The 23,034-nt window shown below is 36.1% G+C and overlaps 1 protein-coding gene across 1 annotated transcript; it reads left to right on the top strand.

Annotated features, from left to right (window-relative positions):
* Positions 1-11,350: 11,350 nt before the first annotated feature.
* Positions 11,351-12,578, top strand: LOC109172224 (ethylene-responsive transcription factor ERF003-like). The gene is made up of 2 exons (XM_019321372.1): positions 11,351-11,543; positions 11,809-12,578. The coding sequence occupies exons 1-2, from the start codon at positions 11,461-11,463 to the stop codon at positions 12,314-12,316; spliced, it is 591 nt and encodes a 196-aa protein (XP_019176917.1). The 5' UTR covers positions 11,351-11,460; the 3' UTR covers positions 12,317-12,578.
* The last annotated feature ends 10,456 nt before the right edge of the window (positions 12,579-23,034 follow it).

Raw genomic sequence — 23,034 nt, 5'->3', positions numbered from 1 at the left:
AATTTGACGAAATAACAAATGGAGGACTAAATTGAGCGAAACACAAAAGTCTGGGACGATATTAGGTCACCAAAGTCGTTTAGGACGAAATTGAGAAAAACCACTATAGTCGAGGACGATTTTGGTTATTAACTCAATAAAAAATATAGTGGGCCACTATTTTATTTATTCAAGCACTTTTCTTTACCCAATAAAAATTGTACAAATAATAAAAATTATACTTCAGGGGAATACATATAATAATTTTGAAGAAAAAACTAAGCTAGTTTAAAGGCTTTTAAGCCTTTTGTTTTCAGTTTTTTTTTTTTTTTTCCTTCTTCCTCCTTCATGTCTCCTATTTTGCAAAAAGACTAAAAAAAAAAAAAAAAAACCTCAAGCGTTGGGATTGTCCTTGGAAAAAAGTAGCTATGTATATATAAGCTAGTTGTGTATGTATCCAAATTATTAAATTACATAACTGACCTTGCATGAATTTATTTGTTCTTTCTCCTCTTCCTCTCAAAAGGTTAAATTCTCAACTCAAAAGTTCGTCATTACAGCCCGACCTGACAGAACATTTGGAATGATGTAAATCACAGTGACTTAATATAATGGTTTAACAGACGTACCCGACCCTCTTGTGATCTTGGAGGGTCAATTAAACTGATCATACATTAAACAAAATCTTCTCAAGGTCAAGGGGAGGTCGAACAAACACACGTAGATCAGACCCCATGAGTCAACATTAAGACTAGCTTATATTACCTGTGGAAAAAGATTCAAATGAGAATACAAATTAAATTTGAATGACAAAAACTGGTTTTGCAAATATACTGTGTGCATGGAATTGAAACCAATCCGATGTGGAAACTGCAAGAAAAATTGAATCCAAAAGGAGACAAGAAGCTAAGGACTAAAATGCATGTGGAAAGGTCACAATCTAACAAACACAAAATATTAGAAGATGCATGTTCACAGCACAAGGAGGGAATTGGATTGATGAAGAAAAGAAAAACAACAAAATAATGTAATGTGAAAGAACATGGATCGGAGGATCCACATACACATTTTAGCATAGGATTTACTTTAGGATTGACGTGTTGAAAAGATATCGATACATACAAGGTATGTAGGATACAAAAGTGGTCAGAATTAATTTAAGGATCGGACAAAAACATCTGCTGACTGAAACCATGTTTCATCCATAGATCACTTGGAATGCTGTTTCAATATATTCTTCACGTGCCTCCAACAGCGAGTGCCAATTCCTGTTCAGGATAGATAACCAAAAAGTGGCTCAATAAATGCTATGGCATCAAGTTGTTGGGTCTGGATGGAATGAATTGATGTAACTAGCTAGGGAACTATATGTATATATAATGTTGCTATTAATTTGGAACTAACTCCCAACTATATATATATATATATATATATATATATATATATATATATATATATATATATATATATATATATAGGCGGGTTCAGGTGTGGCAGTGTCTTACGGTGCGGCAACACTAATAGTTCAACAAATATGCACCATCAACGTTAGGAAAATACACCACACAAAACAGAGCCATGCATCACCAAACACACACTATTAGGTGTGAGTAAAAACACCATACACTGTTCGAAAATACACCATTGGGGGTGGTAAGTTATATGGTGTATTTTTTTTGAGTCTGTTGTGTATTTTGTGATGTTTTATTACATTTCATTGTGGTGTGCTTTTATTACACTGTTGGTGCATATTGTTAACACTGTTAGTGTATTTTGGAATTCCGCCGCACGGAAAGACCCCGCCGCATTTGAACTTTATTCTATATATATATATATATATATATATATATATATATATATATATATATATATATATATATATATATATATATATATATATACCTTAACCTCCGAACTGCAAACTTAAGGGTTGTACCGCACTTACTATATAATTGCACTGCACCAGAATACGATTGCACCGAGAGGTCTTTCAAGCATGTCTAGGAGCCGTAATAGTGCAATCATGTAGTAGTTGTGGTGCAATCCTTCACTATATATAGGGTTACATTTAAATACAACCCTCCTTAAAATACAAAATTAAGCTCATGCACACATTAACATACTAACATGCACACAGTGCGTAGGAGGAAAAATCACAACCATTCATCAAAGTTCGTGCACAAATTAACATACTTACATGCACACAGCACGTAAGAGAAAAAATCACAACCATCCATCAAAGCTTGTGCACACATTAACATACTTACATGCACACTGGGCACACTGCCAACAATATCTGAGATTAACTCGTGCACATATTAACATACTTACATGCACACAATTTATATTTTAAGGGTGTTTGTATTCGAAAATAATCCTACATATATATATATATATATATATATATATATATATATATATATATATATATATATATATATATATATATATATATATATATATATATATGTATATATGTATGTATATATTGTTAAAAATGATGCACTGAATGATTGTTCAGTGTGTTATTATTGTTGAAGGGATATGTATCATGATATTCTTGTTTGATTATTTGTTAATAACAATCATTATCATCATCACTTCAATTAAAAAAAAAATACACACAATAATGCATATTTATGTTGTTCAATTTATTCTTTTTGACCGTTCTCTGCGCAAAAAATCAAGTAATTAAGTTGCAGTGCGATGTCATTTATTAATTTGATGATGTGGCTACAAGAGGTGCATAATAGCTTTAAAATATCATAAATCTTAATTCATTCTTCTTATAATATGTTGTTGGTGTTAGATGTAACTCTAGAATGTCAAGTACACTATCTTGTCATTAAATTTGATGTTGTTGTAAAGCTAGTATAAGTAAATAAAATTGTATATTCGTCATTAGCTAGATCTTTTAGTGAAAATGGTGAGCGTTTGATCTGATGGTTCATAAATTTATGATTCTCTTAATTAGAGGAAATGAACTGAAATTTTAATATTTTTTTAACCTAAATAAAATTGTATATTTGTCATTAGCTAGATCTTTTAGTGGAATGGTAAGCATTTGATCGGATGGTTCTCATGTAGCTAGCTAGTTTCAAATTAAAAGATAATAATTTAACATCATGTAAATTTGTAGCACAATCTTCTTCCAACTCCGAAGTTAATTAGGTTAAAAGAAATATTAAAATTTCACTTCATTTCCTCTAATTAAGAGAATCATAAATTTATGAAATTTTTTACCGTTGATACGAACTAACAATCTACACAAGCTCCACAAGAGAAGATAGAGTGATACTTGAATTCGATTATATCAAACCTCCCTCTACTCGATCTTGAACTAGCTTTTGTGGTGGAGTTAAAGTATTGACTTGAGTACCAAATCATTGGTGCTTTCATTCAATGGTTGGTGCATTATGAGAAATGACTACCTAGAAGAGAGCTACTCGGTGCTTGATAAGGTTCAAATGGCCAAAACAGAGAAGGGTTTGGAGTAAAAGTTATATAGAGTGAAGTCGTCTACTTGTGTCGTGTCGACCGAGCAGAGGGACGACCTAAGAAAGGGCTATGTAGTGCTTGATAAGCGTGGTTTGAAGTCACGCTATCTAGAGTGAATGACGTCACCTCATTCAATTCGATGTTGGTCGTGGAGGGGGCGACGTTGGAAACGGCTTCCTGGTGCTTGATAATTGGTCCGTAATGAAGCCATGAAAATGATATAAAAAAAAATAAAAATAAAATAAAAAAATAAAGAAAGGGTATCTCGTGCCGAGAAGAATCCAGAGTGTGAGTCATCTGAAGTAGATTGCTGTGGACATTGCTTTCTCAAGGGGTGAGCAGTGATATATACTATCCTAGATTAGCTGCACGAGAGTTTGTGTTAACTTTTGTGATAGAGTTAAGGTCTTGACTTGAGTGTCGTATCAACGACACTCTGTACCAAGCGCAACAAAAAACTATATCATCAGATTTTTAAAAAAATGATACTATTAAGGACCCGTGTCAACAATACTTGATACAAAATAAAAATGATATACTTGATTGAACTCGATGCTAAAAGTATCATCTAGTTTAAATTTTATATACTTTCAACTTTGTATTGTGTATCCCACACAACAACATGGAGGGTGAGTATGAGCAGGGCCGGATTTTAGGCTGTGCAAGCTGGGCTACCGCACAGGGCCCCCAACTTTAGAGGGGCCCCAAAGTTTAGAGGTCCAATGCTTAATTTTTACCTAGCTAGTTTCTAAATAAAAATTAAAAGTTTTCAATTAAATTTAAAAGGTTCTATGAAGAGATGGTAAAAATGTGTATTTGTTGTATTTTAACTTTAAGGTCAAAGGTTCGAAACTTACATGTATTAATTTTAAAAATTGTGATTTTGGTAGGGCCACATTTATTTACTAGAACAGGGTCACCAAAATTTAAAATACGGCCCTGAGTATGAGGCATCATGTGGGGGGATGATGGGCCATTTTTATTCCTTCCCAATCAACCTGGCATATGGATGTGTTCCCATTTGTAGCAACCACCATAGTTGCAAGATGTGAAAATACATTTAAAATGTTTGAGTCCAAACAAGTTCCCAAGTTTCATATCCCATATTAAATTGCATGAAAATGAAAGATTCATGGAATTGAATTAGCTAGATAGATATTACCCACTATATATATACTTCTCTCTGCATCATCATCATCATCATCATCACACTTGTTGTCCCAACATTTTATCTCTTCGATCTGTAACTTTATCCATATCATTAGCACAACATGTGCCAACATTTTTGTATTTTTCTTTGGTTAATTATATATATATTGATGTAGTGGATTTTTTTATCTTTTTATAATAGTAATAAAATAGAATGGGGTTTGGGTAAATGATTTGGATCATCACTGTAATAATAATGATGTTCTAATTCAATTTCTTTAAAAAAAAAAAAAAAAAAATCTTGTTTCTCTTGCACAAAGATGGATTCCCCAATCATGGCAACAAACCCCACTTTGATCTTTTCCAAAATTTTTTGTTGATAATTCATTTTGTATGAAATCTTTGTAGATATCAATACATTAATTATCAGTAGGGTTCAATTTTAATTTACAGACTATTTTTTTTTCAAGTGCAGTATGGCAAAATTTTAAGGATTCTTATTGGATGACAAACATTTGTTTTTACCTCTAAAAACCAATAAAATAGGTTTTTTTTTTTTTTTGAAAACAATAATATATATATTACGAATATAAACATAAAAAGAATAAAAATATATATACAAGTATTTATATGAATATTATGAAACATATAGTAAAATTTGATGGTGATAGATGAAAAAATTGGTTTGTTCATGTATTTAGGAAGAAAAAGTTCATAGATAAAGATTAGAAGTTAGAGAGAAAAGTTTGTAGAGAAAGTTTAGAAGTTATGATAAAAAGTTCGTAGGAAAAAAATCAAAATCAAAATATACAAGTAATAATGAAGAAAAAATAATATTACTTGGAATTTTTAGAGGAAGATTGTAAAGTTTAGGAGAGAGAAAAAATTGGTTGAGTTAATTTAGATATGAAGAAAATATAGGATAATGAAGAAAAAATCATTTATTAAATTTAGGTATAAGGTTTATAAAGTTTAAATAGGGAGAAAATATTCAAAGTTGGCAGAAAGGAAATTTTGAAATCTTGGGGTTAATGATTGGATTTTAACCATTTGAAATCTTGAGAAGGAAAAGTCTACAAAAGTCCTAAAAAAAAATTTAAAAAAAAAAAAAGTCTACAAAAGTTCATAACTTTTTAAATACCTTATTTTTAAAGACTAAAGTCTTAATCGAATACTACCCGACTTCTAAAACTCTTTAAAAATCTTACCCCAACTCTTTAAAAATCTTGATTGAATATTGCATGACTTTTGACTCCCTAAAAGTTTGAATTAAATATCTCCAAACTTTTAAAGTTCATAAAAATCTTTAACAGTCTATGAAAGTTAGGATTGAATACACCCCTAAGTGTTTTTTTTTTTTTCATTATATATTTCATCTAACTTTTTTTTTGGTAGATTGTGGGATATATATCGTTGTGCTTTTCTAATAATAATTATTGGCATTTATAAATTGATTTAACCATCAATCACCTATACTGTGTATGGATTGTTTTGATGAGGATATAATATTTCTGAATGAATCAAATAATAAGTCTGTACAGGAATATATATAGTAGCGAATAGCAAACCTAATACAAGACTAATACTAGTAACAATAGGTAACGAATACTAATAATAATAGAGTCCTAATACTCCCCCTCAAGCACAAGGTGGACTAGCTACAACATTGAGCTTGCCACACAGAGTAGAGAAATGCGGACCAGGGAGAGCTTTAGTGAACACGTCAGCCAGCTGATCCTTAGTAGAAATGAAGCTAACCTGCAACTCTTTCTTTGCCACTTTGTCATGAACAAAGTGATAGTCAATTTCCACATGTTTCGTACGAGCATGGAACACCGGGTTGGAACAGAGATAAGTTGCACCCAGATTATCACACCAGAGAGTGGAGGAGCTGCCAACGGCAACCGAAGTTCATGCAATAGAGAAACCAACCAGGTGACCTCAGCAGACACGTCAACTAGTGCCTTGTACTCGGCCTCTGTAGACAAACGAGCAACCGTACGTTGCTTCCGGCAAGACCAAGAGATCAGATTGTCACCAAGAAAAACCGCAAAGCCGCTAGTAGACTTTCTGTCAGCGGGGTCCCCAGCCCAGTCTGAATCCGAAAAAGCATGCAATGCAACAGAGGAGGATGGGCGAATAAACAGACCAAAATGCAAAGTGCCTTTAACGTACCGCAGAACACGTTTGAGCATTGCCCAATGCTCAGTAGTCGGGGAGTGCATATGCTGACAGACCCGATTCACAACAAAAGATAAATCCGGGCGAGTGACAGTAAGATACTGCAGAGCCCCAGCAAGACTGCGATACTGCGTGGGATCGGCATAAGGAACCACAGATTCAGAAACGGGTCGAGTCACAGGCACCGGAGTAGCCAACGGCTTGCAGTCCACCATACCTGCACGGCTCAAGATATCTCGCATGTATCGCTGCTGAGAAAGAAACAAACCATCACCACGAGAGACCGTCTCAATGCCCAGAAAAAAAAACGGAGCACCCATGTCACGAATCTTGAACTCCGAGGCTAAGTCAGTCAGAAGCCGAGTAACACGCGAATCATCAGATCCCATAACAAGGATATCATCCACATAAACAAGCACATATAAAGATACAGAGTCACGAGTGTATATGAATAAAGAGACATCAGTCTTTGAAGGTGAAAAACCAACCGACACCAAGAAAGCATGTAACATGTTAAACCATGCGCGAGGAGCCTGCTTAAGACCATAGAGTGACCTCTGTAATAAGCATACATCATCCGGTCGTGACGAGTCCTCATAGCCAGGCGGCTGTCGCATGTAGACTGTCTCTGCAAGATTACCATTCAGAAAGGCGTTGTGAACATCCAACTGCCGAATTACCCAACCGCGAGAGACAGCCAAGGAGAGAAGAAGCCGCACGGTTGTGGGTTTTACAACAGGACTGAAGGTCTCAAAAAAGTCCTGTCCTGCGACTTGATTGAACCCCTTAGCCACCAACTGAGCCTTGTGCCGCTCAATCGTGCCATCAGCCTTGCGCTTCGTCCTGAACACCCATTTGCAGCCTACAACATTCATACCAGGTGTGCGACTAACCAGACGCCAAGTGTGATTCTGGAGCAAGGCATTAAACTCAAGATCCATGGCTTCACGCCATTCCGGATACCGAACTGCTTGAGAATAACAGGTCGGCTCAGAAACAGTCATAAGAGCCACATGCTGCGTCGGCCCCAAAGAACGAGTCACCATAACATGAGACCGAGGTGGAACCGGTTTTACCGCGCGCCGACCTCGCTTGGGCGCCTTAGGAGCACCCGAGACTGCCACATCTGGAGCCACGGCAGTCTCGGTGCGGGAATCAGAAGCAGCACCAGCAGCCCCGGAATCCGTGTCCATCTCCGGACGAGGATCCGGCCCAGCAGAACAAACACCGGAGCTCGCGCCAACCTGAACGGCGCCAACACCCCACGGCTCAATCGGGCGAGAGCTAGAGACCTGAGAGGGGACAGAAGAAGCAAATGGAAATATGGTTTCATCAAACCGCACATGACGGCAAATGAATACCTTGTTAGTAGCAGGATCAAAACAACGATAGCCACGAAACGAAGACGGATAACCAAGAAACACACACGGAGAAGACCGATACTGCAACTTGTTACGATTATACGGGCGTAATAGAGGATAACAGAGACAGCCAAACACACGCAAGAAAGAGTAAGAAGGACTAGAACGATGCAACCGAGAATGAGGACTATCATTATCCAAAACCCGAGTCGGCATCTTATTGATGAGATAGACCGCAGTCTCAAAGGTATAATCCCAATATCGTTGTGGAACCGAAGCCTGGGCCAAGAGAGCCAAACCCGTTTCCACAACGTGACGATGCCGACGCTCAACTCTACCATTCTGCTCATGGGTATAGGCACAAGACTGCCTATGATTAATACCCAAAGAGACAAAAGTACGGTGCAAACGTTTATACTCTCCCCCTAAATCAGATTGAATAGAGACAATCTTACGACCATATGAACGCTCAACTAGTGACCGAAACTGCTCGAAGATAGCATACACATCAGTTTTCAAACGCATAGGATAAAACCATACATAGCGCGTATAGTCATCAACAAACAAAACAAAATAACGAAAGTCATTGACGGAAAGAAAAGGCGCTGGGCCCCAAATATCAGTATATATAAGTTCTAAAACATGAGACGTAGTAGTATTGACACGAGGCAAGGGAAACCGTGAGGATTTCCCAAGCATACAAGCACGACACAATTCCGAAGTATCACTAAAACTAGACTGAATAGAACATGAATTTAAAATCTGCCGCAAGACACGCGGGTGAGGATGACCCAACCGGCTATGCCACACGTCAGAGGAGACTCGAGAGGCCACAAACGCAGCGGGACTTGAACGAGAGACAGGCCAAGAATAGAGACCCCCCGAAGCCGGCCCTTTATATAGAACTTCCCTGGTTGAACGATCCTTCACAAAGAAACAATCAGGGTGAAACTCAAAAAAGACATTATTATCACGAGCAAACCGTTGCACAGACAATAAAGACGCAGAAAGCCCAGGAACATGAAGAACATCAGACAATCGAAACAGTGTTTTAGATGCGGCTAACGAAGATGAACCAGTACTAACAATAGGTAAACACTTACCGTCACCAACACGAAGATGATCCGGACCATTATAAAGAACCGCCGAGGACATTAAAGACGGATCCGGAGTGGCATGATTCGACGCACCAGTGTCAGGAAACCACTGCTGAGGATTAACCGAAGCCGAATCATCAACAGAATATGCAACATGTGCCCGCGGCCCCGGAGCGCCATCATAACGACGATAGCACGAAGCGGCCGAGTGGCCTTCGCTGGAGCAGATCTGGCACTGGACAGCCCCGGCGCCACCTCGACCGCGGCCTCGGCCCTTGCCACGACCTCGGCCTCGATTGCCGTCGCCACGCTGCTGCCCGCCCGAGCGACCTCCACCTCGCTGAGCCGCCATGGCGACCGGAGCAGCAGCAACGTCACCACCATCATCAGCACATATAAAGGCCTGCGAAACAAGAAAATCGGATAACTCGGGTAAAGACACCGGAGCACCCCTCGTCAGCGACGCCACCAAAGGGCGATATTCGGACCGCAAGCCCCGGAATATATACATATTCTGATCTTCTAGTGTCACCGGACGGCCGGCAAGTGCCAAATCCTCAATAAGCACCTGAGCACGCCCAAGATAATCCGGGATCGAAGCATCCCCCTGCCGCAATCCTTGCAGTTCGCCCACCAACCGAAGAGCACGGGCCCGAGTCGTCGAACCAAGAACCTGTTCGATCGCCACCCACAAATGCCGAGAGGAGGTTTTACCGATGGCAAGATGCATCATCTCGTTGGACAAGGACGAGATCAACAAGGAGAGCACGGCCTTATCTTGACGAAGCCATGCACTCCGAGTGGCGGACGATACGGCCGACGAAGACACGGCAGCAGCAGCCTCCTCAGCAGAAGGTACTGTAATCGCAGTAAACGGGGGACACACAGACGTTCCATCGACAAAACCGAATAATCCTTGGCCATCCAGGAACGGAAGAAGCTGAGTGCACCAAAACAAAAAATTACGGGATGTCAATGTGATGGAAACGAAGTGATGAGCCGAAGAAAACGACACCCCGGACTGCAGGGGTGCCACAAGCGCAGCCTCAGAAACAGTCCGTTCAGAACTTTCAACAGAACCGCCATCAGAACTGAGGTGCGCCATAGAGAGAGAGAAAAAGAACCTGCTGATACCAGATGAGGATATAATATTTCTGAATGAATCAAATAATAAGTCTGTACAGGAATATATATAGTAGCGAATAGCAAACCTAATACAAGACTAATACTAGTAACAATAGGTAACGAATACTAATAATAATAGAGTCCTAATAGTTTTGAGTGACAAGAGAAATACGCAATCACCACCTAAGGTATACATTGGACCAATCTTGCCTTGTTACGTTAATCGGCAAAGAACTATAATGATGTAAACCAACCTAGGTTGTCCAAAACTGACTAGTTCAAACCAAAAAGACTAACTTGAATTTATTTCTTTACAATTCCATATGGAAATGATTAAAAGATGTTAATACTTAAAAATAATGTATTAGTTTAATTTGCTTCTTGCTTTCAAGGATTCATACCTTAAGAAACAAAATTAAATGTATTTAATTATTTATTTTAATCATTCTATCTATATAATTCAATCCTAACATGCGACAACTATAATTGGACTAAATACCCTAAGTTGTTATTAGATTATAATAGGTATTCTTTATTGGACTATATAGAAATGTTGATTGAGGTATGATTTCTCTTCACATGGTATGGGACTGACTTTAAAATTCTTTAGGAAAATTCAAGAAAACCAATAGATTGGGATTTTATTGCAACAAAAGTTATTATTATAGTCACATTACTTGAATTTGGTCTGTTTCTCAAATATCTTTATTCTTGTAACATATTTTAAGTCATAACAAGCCAACTAGGAAATATAATTAATGATAGAGAAACAAACAAAAGAAGGTCCAAGATACCCCCATCCCCACCCCCCAAACAACACAACCCTAGGTGGGGCCCATTGTTAAGTTTTTTGGTTGACAGAGCAGACCAAGATGGCAATGGGGAGAAAATTGACATTTTTTACCGCATGTCCCTCTCAATGGAGCCAACTACTTAAACCCCTCATTCCCTCCTTGCCTTAACCCTCTCTCCTTGAGCCACTTCACTTCCCCTCAACACAAACAAGAAATTAAAGCATACAACTCCCAAAACCCACCTCCCATTTTTGCACTTTGCATTAGTATTCCACAATGGCACGACCACAACAACGTTATCGCGGCGTCCGACAAAGGCATTGGGGTTCCTGGGTGTCTGAAATCCGTCACCCGTTATTGTAAGTTACAATAACTTTTAGTTTAGTTCAGACTTCAGAACTACTGTTTAACATATTCGTGTGTACATTAGGTGTAGTTTTGGATTTTGAAACGCTCACCAGTCTTTACAAGGTAATGGTTCGATTCTGTGACCAGCCAATTGAAATGGTAACAGAAGTGTGTGTCATCAGATTACATAATAATTGGCGTTAATAGGGGTTAATGGTAACAAAAGTGTCATCATACTACATAGTAGCTGTCATTAATGAAGTGTTTGGTTTGCAGGAAAACGAGAATTTGGCTAGGGACATTTGAGACAGCAGAGGATGCTGCAAGAGCCTACGACGAAGCAGCAAGGCTAATGTGTGGTCCAAGGGCAAGAACCAACTTCCCCTACAACCCAAACATGCCGCAGACATCCTCGTCCAAGCTACTCTCGGCAACCTTAACAGCCAAATTGCACAGATGCTATATGGCCTCTCTCCAAATGGCCAAAACATCATCACCTCAAATCCAACACCACCCTCAACGAATGGCGGCGCCGCCGGTTTCACACAACCCCCCTATCCCCGCCGCCATTGCCGCAAATTTGGCCGTCTGGTCGCCCCCGGACAAGCAGCAGCCACCGCAGACGGCGGCGGCCGCCGCCGTGGGCGGAGGAATTGGAAACACAACAACGCAATTCATAAAGCCTCTTGAAGATGACCACATTGAACAGATGATTGAGGAGCTTCTTGATTATGGGTCCATTGAGCTTTGCTCTGTCATTCCATCATCACAGCCCATGATTTAATCATTCTTCTCCCACCCACCCACCCACCCACATTTTGCTAATCTTAACCCATTCTTCTTCTGAGACTCCATAGCCAATTTCTATCAGTTCTCTGAAATCTGCAGATTACAACCTGCAATTCATAATCTGATACTTGAGAATTAATTATCTTGGGAGACTTGTAGTCTGCGGTCGTATTATTAGTATTACCAGGTTACATTTCCTCTGTTTTCACCCCACTAATTGGGTGATCATTATGTATGTATATAAATATTATATATATATATATATATATATATATATATATATATATTAGTAATACAGGGTACTATGTTATCAATTCTTCCAACTTTAATGGTAAGATTAATTATAATTATGCTACATCTTTGTGTGAAATCAATTAATTTATTGGTTTACCTCCTTGTGATTGTTTGCCAGCAAGGCAAGATTTACTTATTGCATACTCTCTAGTAGTGGTGGCAGGTTTTTCTCGCCATGTCCACACTGGTTTAGCTCAATGGTTTAGTAGACAGTATTTAGGAAAAAAACCAAGGTTCAAACATCGACGGTGACAGTGTGAGAATTATCTCCAAAGTAGGCAGATCTCTTCTGCTGGTTCTGAACTATTGAGTCACCCCGTAATTTACATTGGGTTGGAGTACGGGAGACTCTTGAGATTGAGAATTCAACCTTTTGCGAGGAGAAGGTCTTTCTCATCACTCAAAATCCATTAGTTTATAAATTGTCAATTAATGAAGTTATTCTACTTATTTAAGGCAATATCATTATCAATGAAAATTTGTGACAAATTATTATTCTTTCCAACGGTGTCTTGTTCTAACTAAATCAACTTCATTTGAACAGGGGAAAAATAAATAAATAACTGATGTGTAGATTTAAGAAAAAAAGTCTTGATATTTGAACGCAAATTGCGGGCAATTTTTGGATCAATGGGATATTCGGTCTGCTTGTGAAATTGAAGCATTTGACCTATTCAGTCGTTTAAAGAAAGTAACAATAAAACAAGAATGTGTCTATCAAAAATATTTATTGATTAAACTGCACTTAAAAATATAAAATAAAATAAAATTACACTTCTGGCCTGGGTAACAATGGCAAAAATTTTTGTATGACCGTCTCACGAATCTTTGTTCGTAGGATGGGTGGGGGAGATTCGGATAGCGTTCTAGGGGCCTACTATGTATGAATCGCCATTCCCGTACTATTCCTCCCAACTCAAAAGAGGGATAAAAATTTCATAATTATACGTGAAAATGTAATACTAAGCATAACTAAAATGTTTATTAGAAAAAATGTAATAGTTTTAAGTATGACATTTTTATCTTGACCGAATATGTCTCATGGATAACAATCCATGAGACAGTATCACAGTAGAGTCACTTGGTAATAATATTTTTTTTCTCTCTCATTCATTATTGTTTGATCAATAGTAGAGTAACAAAATTTCTTACCATTCGATTGAAATAGGGATTTGTGTTGTGTCGTAAGTGAAATAAACATATATACTACAGAAGAGGATATTATTGATGGACTAAATGTGTTTGCCTTATAATTAAAGGATATATCTACAACTGAGAGGATAATAACGGACCATATATATTCATTTTATAATCAACAACTCAAATTGGATTATTTAAAATAATTAAAAGATCAAAATAACAATATATATATATATATATATATATATATATATATATATATATATATATATATATATATATAAAAGCCTTCGTCTCCGACAACCTGGAGGCGAAGGACCTCTTCGTCTCCAGGCCGGAGACGAAGAATACGAAGACCCATTCTTCGTCTGGCAGCCTGGAGACGAAGGCGTTGGTTTTTTTTTTTTTTTTTTTTTTTAAATTAGTTAATAAATAAAAAATAATATTTTAATAAAATAACCTCCACTTACGATAAGTAAGTTGCTTTTGCGTTCAATTGCATCATTTTGCGTTGTTCATGGATTCAATTGTATTTTTTTTTTTTTGCGTTCAATAGCCTAATTATATTTACTTGTGTAATTCGATGACCAATTTTACTCTTATTCCTTTTTAATTATAAAATAGATCACTCTACATATGGTGTAAACAAATCTTAGTTTCAACTAGATATGATCATTGCTCAAATTTTTAAACTCAAATTTTGATAGAATCAATGATCATATGAACAACTTTTTTAATATTTATTAATTTATCCATAAAGTTTAAATCCAAAATATTGCTTAAAAAGCAAAAAAGAAAAAAAAAAAAGAAATTAAACTGTTTTAACCTGCCAATTAAGGGCCAACTGTATTTAGCGCGTAATAATAGGGTAATAGCATTAGCATCGGTGTTGTCAAAAATTTCTTGGTGGGAAATTTCAAATGACAGAAATTTGAGAGGAATTGAAGTATATGATATGTCAGATGAAGAGGCAGATCAGAGCCGCAGTGGGGAGATGTTCTTTCACATTATAATCTTCCTTCCTGCATGGCTGCTGCATCTATTATTTTTGTACAAACCTAGAAGATATGAACTGGAGGTGATCGAGGTTTGACTATTACATTTTGGGCAAGTACCTAATCCCAAGGTATACTCATCATGAATCTTCACCCAAAAGATTAAATCCCAATCTTAAAGGTCTCGCATCCTGATCTGACAGAGTTTTTAGAAAAATAGAAGAATAAAAAGGAATGTAAAATTGAAGCTTGCACGGACCAGACAACTCAATTAGTTCCTATTTAGTAGATTGAGGGAAAGAAATGCAATGTCGAAAAAAGGGTATAAAATTATTTATTTATAGACATTATTTTGAGTATGATTAATTAACAATTTGAGTTTATTCCGAGTCAATTTGAATTCTCCTAGGTAAGAAATTTATTTTGTATAAAGAAATCACATTTTTAGTCGCTTAAGTGTTTTATACTATTTGTTTTAATTCTTAACTTTTTGTCATTGTAATATATACCTCCGAATATTTTCAAAAAAAAAAAGTTACAATTTTAGATCATTCAAAACTCTTCAACCACATTAAAATTTATTTAGTACATTAGTATTATAGTAATTTATTATATTTTTTCTCCTTTATAACCTCTTTAGCTAGTTTTGATATTTTATTAGCAAACAAAAAATTGACGACATTTTTCCTCTTTATATGTGGTACATCATTCATATTTTTTTTTTCCTATACAAACATGTTAAAATCAAGTTATCTATTTTGTAAATAAAATATTAAAACTGAAGAGATTATTAAAAATATATATAAAAAAGAAGACAAATTATTAAAATACTCAATTATTAAAATACCCATGTTTAATAGTTTGTTGCTTTAGTAACTAAAAAAGTAGATTTTTTAAAAATTAGGAGGGTTTTTAAAAATTAGGAGGGTATATTACAATAGCAAAAAGTTAAAAGATTAAAATAATATAGTTAGTATAGAATAATTAAATAATTAAAATGTACCAGGACTATGTGTTCTAATGGTATCCGGGTTGGACTTCCATTTAGAAGGTTATAAGTTCGAGCCTCAGTGGAGGCGTTATTAACTCTAATAGAGCTAGTAGCATTCAAAAAAAAATAATTAAAATGTAAGAATTTAAATAGTATACACTTAAAATGTTAATAAATAAATAATTGGTTGACATATTTAAATGAAAGCAAAGACCTAAGGTCCGTATGGAATAATTAAAACGTAAGAATTTACATAATATACCCTTAAAATGTTAATGAATTAATTAATTTCATTTTTCGTCTCATAATTTTTAAAGTTTATCATTTTTAGTGTACAATTTTAAAATTTAGGCACTAAAATTAAAAAAAAAAAATAAAATTATGCACAAAAAATGACAAGATCTCAAAAATCATGAGACCAGAAATGAAATTAGTTCATAAATAATTGATTCACATATTTAATTGAAAGCTAAGGTCCGTTACAAAATGGCCTCGGGCCCATGTAGGTTTTGTATTTTATTTTATTTTATTTATTTATTTATTTTGTCAAATCAATAGGAAATGAAAGAAATGGTTGAGTAGAATGTTGTACTATTCTCAAACAAAATGACGGCAATGAACTAACCTATATTATATAGACCCCAAATGCCCACCATGCTACATTGCTAGAGTAAAAAGTAAAAGAATCTTAATTCCAAGAATTCTACTCTTTCATATGATGGCTTCTTTATTAGTATTATTGTTATTGAAACATAAATTTTTATGAGCTGTTGTGAATTGGTAAAAAAAATTCAAATATGAAAATCTATACTGTAAAAGAAAATAAAAATGCAGTAAAACGTACAACTCGATCCGACAGTTGTATTAACGGCTGGAGTTTTGTCAAAAAAAAAAAAAACAAAATTTTTTTTTTAAAAAAAGCCAGTTGGCGATTATTCTTAATGCGCTCAGTTACCGATACACAAGAATCACACCATCATTACTTTTCTATTGTTATTATATATATATTTTTTTCATAAATCTCACTAAATTAAAACAAAAAAAAAAAACAAAAACAAAAAAAAAATTCTAAATTTTACTAACTTTTTTTTTTTTTTCTCTAGCATTCTCTCTTTCATTTCACCAAAAAATCCATAAAAACTTTTAAAAAACTCTTACAAGAAGTTGAGAATGGTCAATCACATTGAGATGTGTGACAATTACTATTGGTGCCTGATCCGACATAGCTCAGCAATGTAACAAATTTTCACCATTTTGGCTCTGTTTGGCAACGCTAAGCTAGGAGTTTATAGCTAATTTTAAGCTACTAATAACTATAAGCTCTGTTTGGTAATGTTTTCAAAATAAGCTCCTAGCTTAAAATTAGAGCTTATTTTGGAACGCTACTTTAAGTAGCGTTTCAAAATAAGCTACTAGCTTCCTAATTTTTTTTTTTTTCATCTTTACCCTTATTATTTTAAAGTAATGACATATTTTAACCTTATGAATTAAACCCTTTCTCTTCCACTATCCCAACTTTCACGTCAATCCCTTCCTGCTAAATAATTATGTTGAAACTTTAGCTTATTATTATTATTATTATTATTATTATTATTATTATTATTATTATTATTATTATTATTATTATTATTATTATTAATGTTATTTTTAAATTAGCAATATGGCTTCAATCTCAATTTGAACAAAAGCGGCCAACTAATGCTCAAGAAGCATTCAATCGTGCACATTCTTCTCTTCGAAGTTGTATTGAGAGATCGTTTGGAATATTGAATAAGAGATGGAAGATACTTGCTAAAATGCCGCAGTTTAGTAAGGAGACCCAAATTGATGTTATTATGGCCACATTTGCACTACATAATTATATTCGGAAGAATTCGAGTAGTAATATCTCCATCAACGAAAATTTAAGTCACACCTATGGAGATGAAGGAGATTCGCAACAATATTGCTACTTCATTATGAGATGCTAGATCATGATCATGCTAATAGTTTTATTTTAAAAAGTGTTTACTTTTTTTGGAAGATGAAATGTTAAATTTTAATATGTAAACAAACTAATTTAAATTTTATGAAGATGTCCTTTTTAGTCTTTTTTACATTTATCAGCTTATCAAAAAGCTAATTTTACCAAACACTTTCAATCATAACAGCTAGCTTAACAGCTCTTCAATTTTCAACTCTGAGCTTATAGCTTTTCAGCTTTCAGCTCCTTTTTAACTATCAGCTCCTAGCTTATAGCTTTTCAGCTAGGTTTGCCAAACAGAGCCTATGTCTAACAAAAACTCCCAGGATTCAAATCAAAGTCACTCTAGCTAGTCCCAAATATTGTCAATGCATTTGGGAAAACAAGTTTTTAAAATTAAAATTGCACATAAATCATTGTTAACCATTAATGAAATTGCATATGTGTATTTTAATTGTTTTGCGTGCACATATAATTTGGGTTTTAAAATTGTGTTTTTTGTCGGTCTCAACTAAGTTGAAAGCTGAACTCATATGTAATAGATTCTAGACACAAACTACACAGTACAAGTAAATCATATAGGAAGATCCTGTGTGGCGGGCTTGACTAAGAAAATGTTGGGTAATAATCGAACTCGTATCCTTTAAGTACAAAAATCATGCTTCACTCACTTGTCTTATAACGTACCTTTTTGGTACTGGCACCTCTAACTGTTACTAAAACGACAAGGAGCATAGACACAACATCATTTAATCCTTGAAGCCAATATATGTGAATGCATAAGAACAAAAATCATTGCTAAGCTATAACTTATGAACTAAAATGTAATTTATTATTATGCAAAAAAGAGAAAAAGTTATAAATATTTTACATGGTTGGGTGAGTGATAGGGGAAAGAAAATGGTGGGAATTGAAAGCAAAGATTGGTGTGATATAGGTGCAGGAAAAGTCATGGTTGTGCTGTGGGATTGCCAATGCTAAAGGGAAAGGGAAAGGGAAAGGGTGAATGAGACTGAATGTGATGTTTCTCATCATTTCCACATGTCCTTCCCAACTCCCCCTTCTTGTCCTAATCCCAAGATATCTACTAATGACTATTTCTTAATTCATTCATTTGTTCACTCGATCATGTTTAACCCTAAACCCTCTCTAATTGCATCCTTTCATCCTCTCCAAATTTGTTCTTACTATACAGTAGTGACAATTCTCTTTGGCCTGTTGTGAACTACTTTTAAATTTCCTAGTTTGAAACGCCTAGGAGCGTTCCAATAAGGGATCAAAAGTGAAATATTAATAAAATCTGAATTAACTTTTAGAGTTATAAGCGAAATATACGTTAAAATCTTATATTTTAATCTTAAAGTTATAAGTTTTAACTCTAAGTGAGGGTTTCCTATTAGTTTTTTTTTTTCACTTTGAGTTGATCAGTTTTGGACACTGTTGTAAAAATCAGCCTAGGCGCTAGGTGCGCCTAGACCGTGACGATTTTCCCCCTAGGCGCTCTCCTAGGCGACCAACCGCCTAGGCGTCATCCTAGCGCCTAACTCGACCGACTTGGCCACCTAGGCAGCCGCCTAACGTCTAACTTAGCCGAGTTAACCCGATCAGCTCGACCTTGCTAATTTTTTTTCATTATGTGTGTGTGTGTGTGTATATATATATATATATATATATATATATATATATATATATATATATATATATATAGACACACACACACACACACATATATGCATACATATATATAATATGACATTTATACACATGTAGACTAGTTTGATACTTTGAATCTTTGGATGATTGAAGTATTTGAGTATTTCATATTTGAGTATTTTTAATTTGTAATATTGTTTTGATGTTATGACTTATGAATTACCATTATTTCATTTATTTGGATGTGTTATTTGATTTAAGCCGCCTAAGCGCTGCTGTAACACCCCCGATTTTAGGCAACAATTTAAAGCTTAAGAAGTAAGGCAATCTAACCATTAAATTAAAACTGAGCAGAAGCTAACAGATAAGTATAGGAGTGTTATGCCACATCTATCTATTCCATAGATGCACAGGCTAGAACCAAATACTAATTATCAAAATCCAATAAGTTAGCAATTCACGAGTCTAAGGCTCTCAGGCCACAAGTCCAAACTAAGGATAAGGAAAGCTACGCTAACTACGTCTTCATCTAGCGCGCTCTCAATGGTCTACTCAATACCTGAAAAACATAAATGGTTGCACCCGTTAGCGAATAATGCTAAGTAATCCACCACTACTTGTTGAATACATATAGTATAGATATAAGAAAATCATTTGAGACTTGGAGTACATAATATATAGTCTTTTAAAACGAGGAATAGAAACATCATAAGACTCATCATGGAACACTCTCAATCAACCGACCATCATACGATAAGTCAAGAGATCAACACAACGATAAGAACAATGGAATCATCAACAACATATGATCATCAATATCAATCAAGGTAACATCATAACATGAAGGATAACATCAATACATGCTCATAGCAAATGAAAGTCAAGGATCGCAATCAATGACAAGTTCCAACCTTATGTCAATATGTCAACCTTATCTCAGTTCCAACCTGTACCTCCAAGTGCCAACCTATACATCAAGTCCAACCTTATCCCTCATGGAGCCATTGATCCCAACCAATCATCCCGCCAAACAATTACCACCGATCTCATAGACATACACAATGTCGTTAATAATATCATAATACTTCACGCGATAGTATCCCACCAATCAAGTGAGCAAAGCTCAATACCACCAATCTCATAACAATCGCATAGTCATTGACATAGAGGATTGAAGCTCATCAATAGCCCAATCAAGACCAATCAAGCGTGTACACCATATGTACGAGATCACATCAAGGGATTCAATCGAAAGACTTCACGAAGAGATACGAAAGGAACATTCAAGGCAATATCACAATAACAGTAGGCTTCAATCCAAAGATCACAATGATTGGTGAACACAAGTTACCAATCTTCATCGAGAACGAATGAACAAGCACATACTAGTACCAACAACATCGTAACTAGCATGCAAATCAATAGAATAGGCATAACGGTTCAAACGAACATCAAAGACTTCACATTAATCCAACGAATCACAAAGTTGGATCTTAATGATGATTCAAGACTCATAATCTTAGGACACCGTTCTAGACGTACGAAACATCAAAGGAGACACACAATTGTACAATGGTTCAACAAAACGGAGGCCAAAGCACAACGTACCAGCGGGTGGGTGGACAACTACCCGCCACACCCCTTCACATGTACCAGCGGGGGGAACCACGGGTATAGAAACAAACCTAACATACACAAAAGGGCAAATTTGCACATCTAACAAGGAGCATACACAAAGGTGAAATTATACACCCGAAGTGCACACACAGGATTACTAAGGAGCACATAGCTAATGCACATTTTGTTTAATAAACAACATAATAGACAAACATTCCACATGTGCACACACAGCACCACTAACATACACACGCCAAAAACTATACACCAACCAACACACTGAAACACACAGGAAGGAAACAACTTTATAAACCTCAACCAAGGTGCACACCCAACTGTGTTAAAAGGCACATCCCAATAAACTATAACCTAAAACCCTACCCCTATATGGAACAATGAACAGTGTAAAATTACAACCCTAAACAAGTTCACAACACAGCTGTGCAAAAAAACTCAACCATCCCCCACATACCCACTACAATATATATAGTAACAGTCACTATAGTTTTCGACCACAAGCACAACCAAAGAACCAACACCACTAACAATAAACCCAAATAACAAATCAAAAATAAGTCCACAACAAAATCAAATTAACAAAAATGTAGCATAACTCAAAAAACAAAAACAAAACAAAACAAAACAAAAAACAAAAAAAAAAACACATAGAAGGAAAAAAGAAGAACGACGAACGCCAACAGTGCCAGTCAAAACCTAAACCGGAATGCAACTTGCAAAATCAAACAACTCTAAACCTCGTATAGTATTAAAATAGACATGCTGATAGCTAAGGAAATTGAAACTTTAAAAAAAAAAACCCCACCTCAAGCGGCGGACGACGTTGTCGACGGGCGAGGACATTTGGGGTTCGTTCCATCACCACCGGCCATCTAAGACGGATGGCTAGAGCAGAGACGAGAGAAAACAGACTGGCGTGGAGAGAAAACAGAGTGGGTGTCGTGAGAAAGCAACAACAATTCGGTGTAGTTTGGGAGTGAGGGAGTCCAACTACAACAATCTAGTACAGATCGAATGCAAAGACCTAGCGAAAAAAACCTCACCTTCCACGTGTAACAATATCTGAAGTTTCAAAAATACCCCTGCTAGCCCAAAATATACTTTAATCAACGATAAAAAAAACATTTAACCAAATAATTAAACATGAATCGTAGATTAATAAAAATAAAGGGCTTAGATTGGTTCCTAGGTTCCTACCTAAAGATGAGTTCCTATATGATTGTTCTTCTATATATATATATATATATATATATATATATATATATATATATATATATATATATATACACACACACACACACACACACACACACACACACACACACACACACACACACACACACACACAAATGATTGTATATTACAATTTTGTTTATAAGAAGCACTAATGGCACGTTTGGTTCGGGGAATAGGCTTGGAATGGAATAACATTCCCAGTAATAGACATATTCCTTTGTTTGGTAAAAACTTCTATTCTCGGGAATGGAATGACATATTCCTAGGAATGGAATGACATATTCCCCTTGCAAGGGGAATATAGATCCCCCCCCCCCCCCCCGGGGTATTAGGCTATTCCTGAGTTCTCAGGAATAGCCTAAAGTTATCATTTCCTATTTTACCCCCACCATCGTCACAAACATTGGTAGGCTCCACAACTGGCCGGAACCCCCACTATTGCAATTGACTCCGGGAAATCAGAATGTCGACGATCCTCGATCTGAGTAACAGGAAGTGATTGCAACACCCTCCCCTCACCATTGCCACCCTCGGATTGGCCATGCATAGCCTGCTTCGCCTGGAAAGCTGCCATAGCCGAAGGTTAAGTCGGACCACCCAACTTCGCAACCGTCATTCGATTATCAAATTAAGAGTGGCGGTTCTTCTATTGTGTCTCTACGACGACACCGGGAGGGCCAAAGGAGCCATTACCAACCTGTATGTGCGTCGGAGCCGCCATAGAGGAGACTATGGCGATGGCGATGGCGATCAAGCTTCAATCTGGCGATAGCGATCAAGCTTCAATTCGACTATTGTCTTCTCAG

This window comes from Ipomoea nil, unplaced genomic scaffold, assembly GCF_001879475.1.
Source record: "Ipomoea nil cultivar Tokyo-kokei standard unplaced genomic scaffold, Asagao_1.1 scaffold0415, whole genome shotgun sequence".
Classification (NCBI taxonomy): Eukaryota; Viridiplantae; Streptophyta; class Magnoliopsida; order Solanales; family Convolvulaceae; genus Ipomoea; species Ipomoea nil.
Note: the sequence above shows the minus strand (reverse complement) of the source record. Positions and strands in the feature narration are given on the sequence as shown.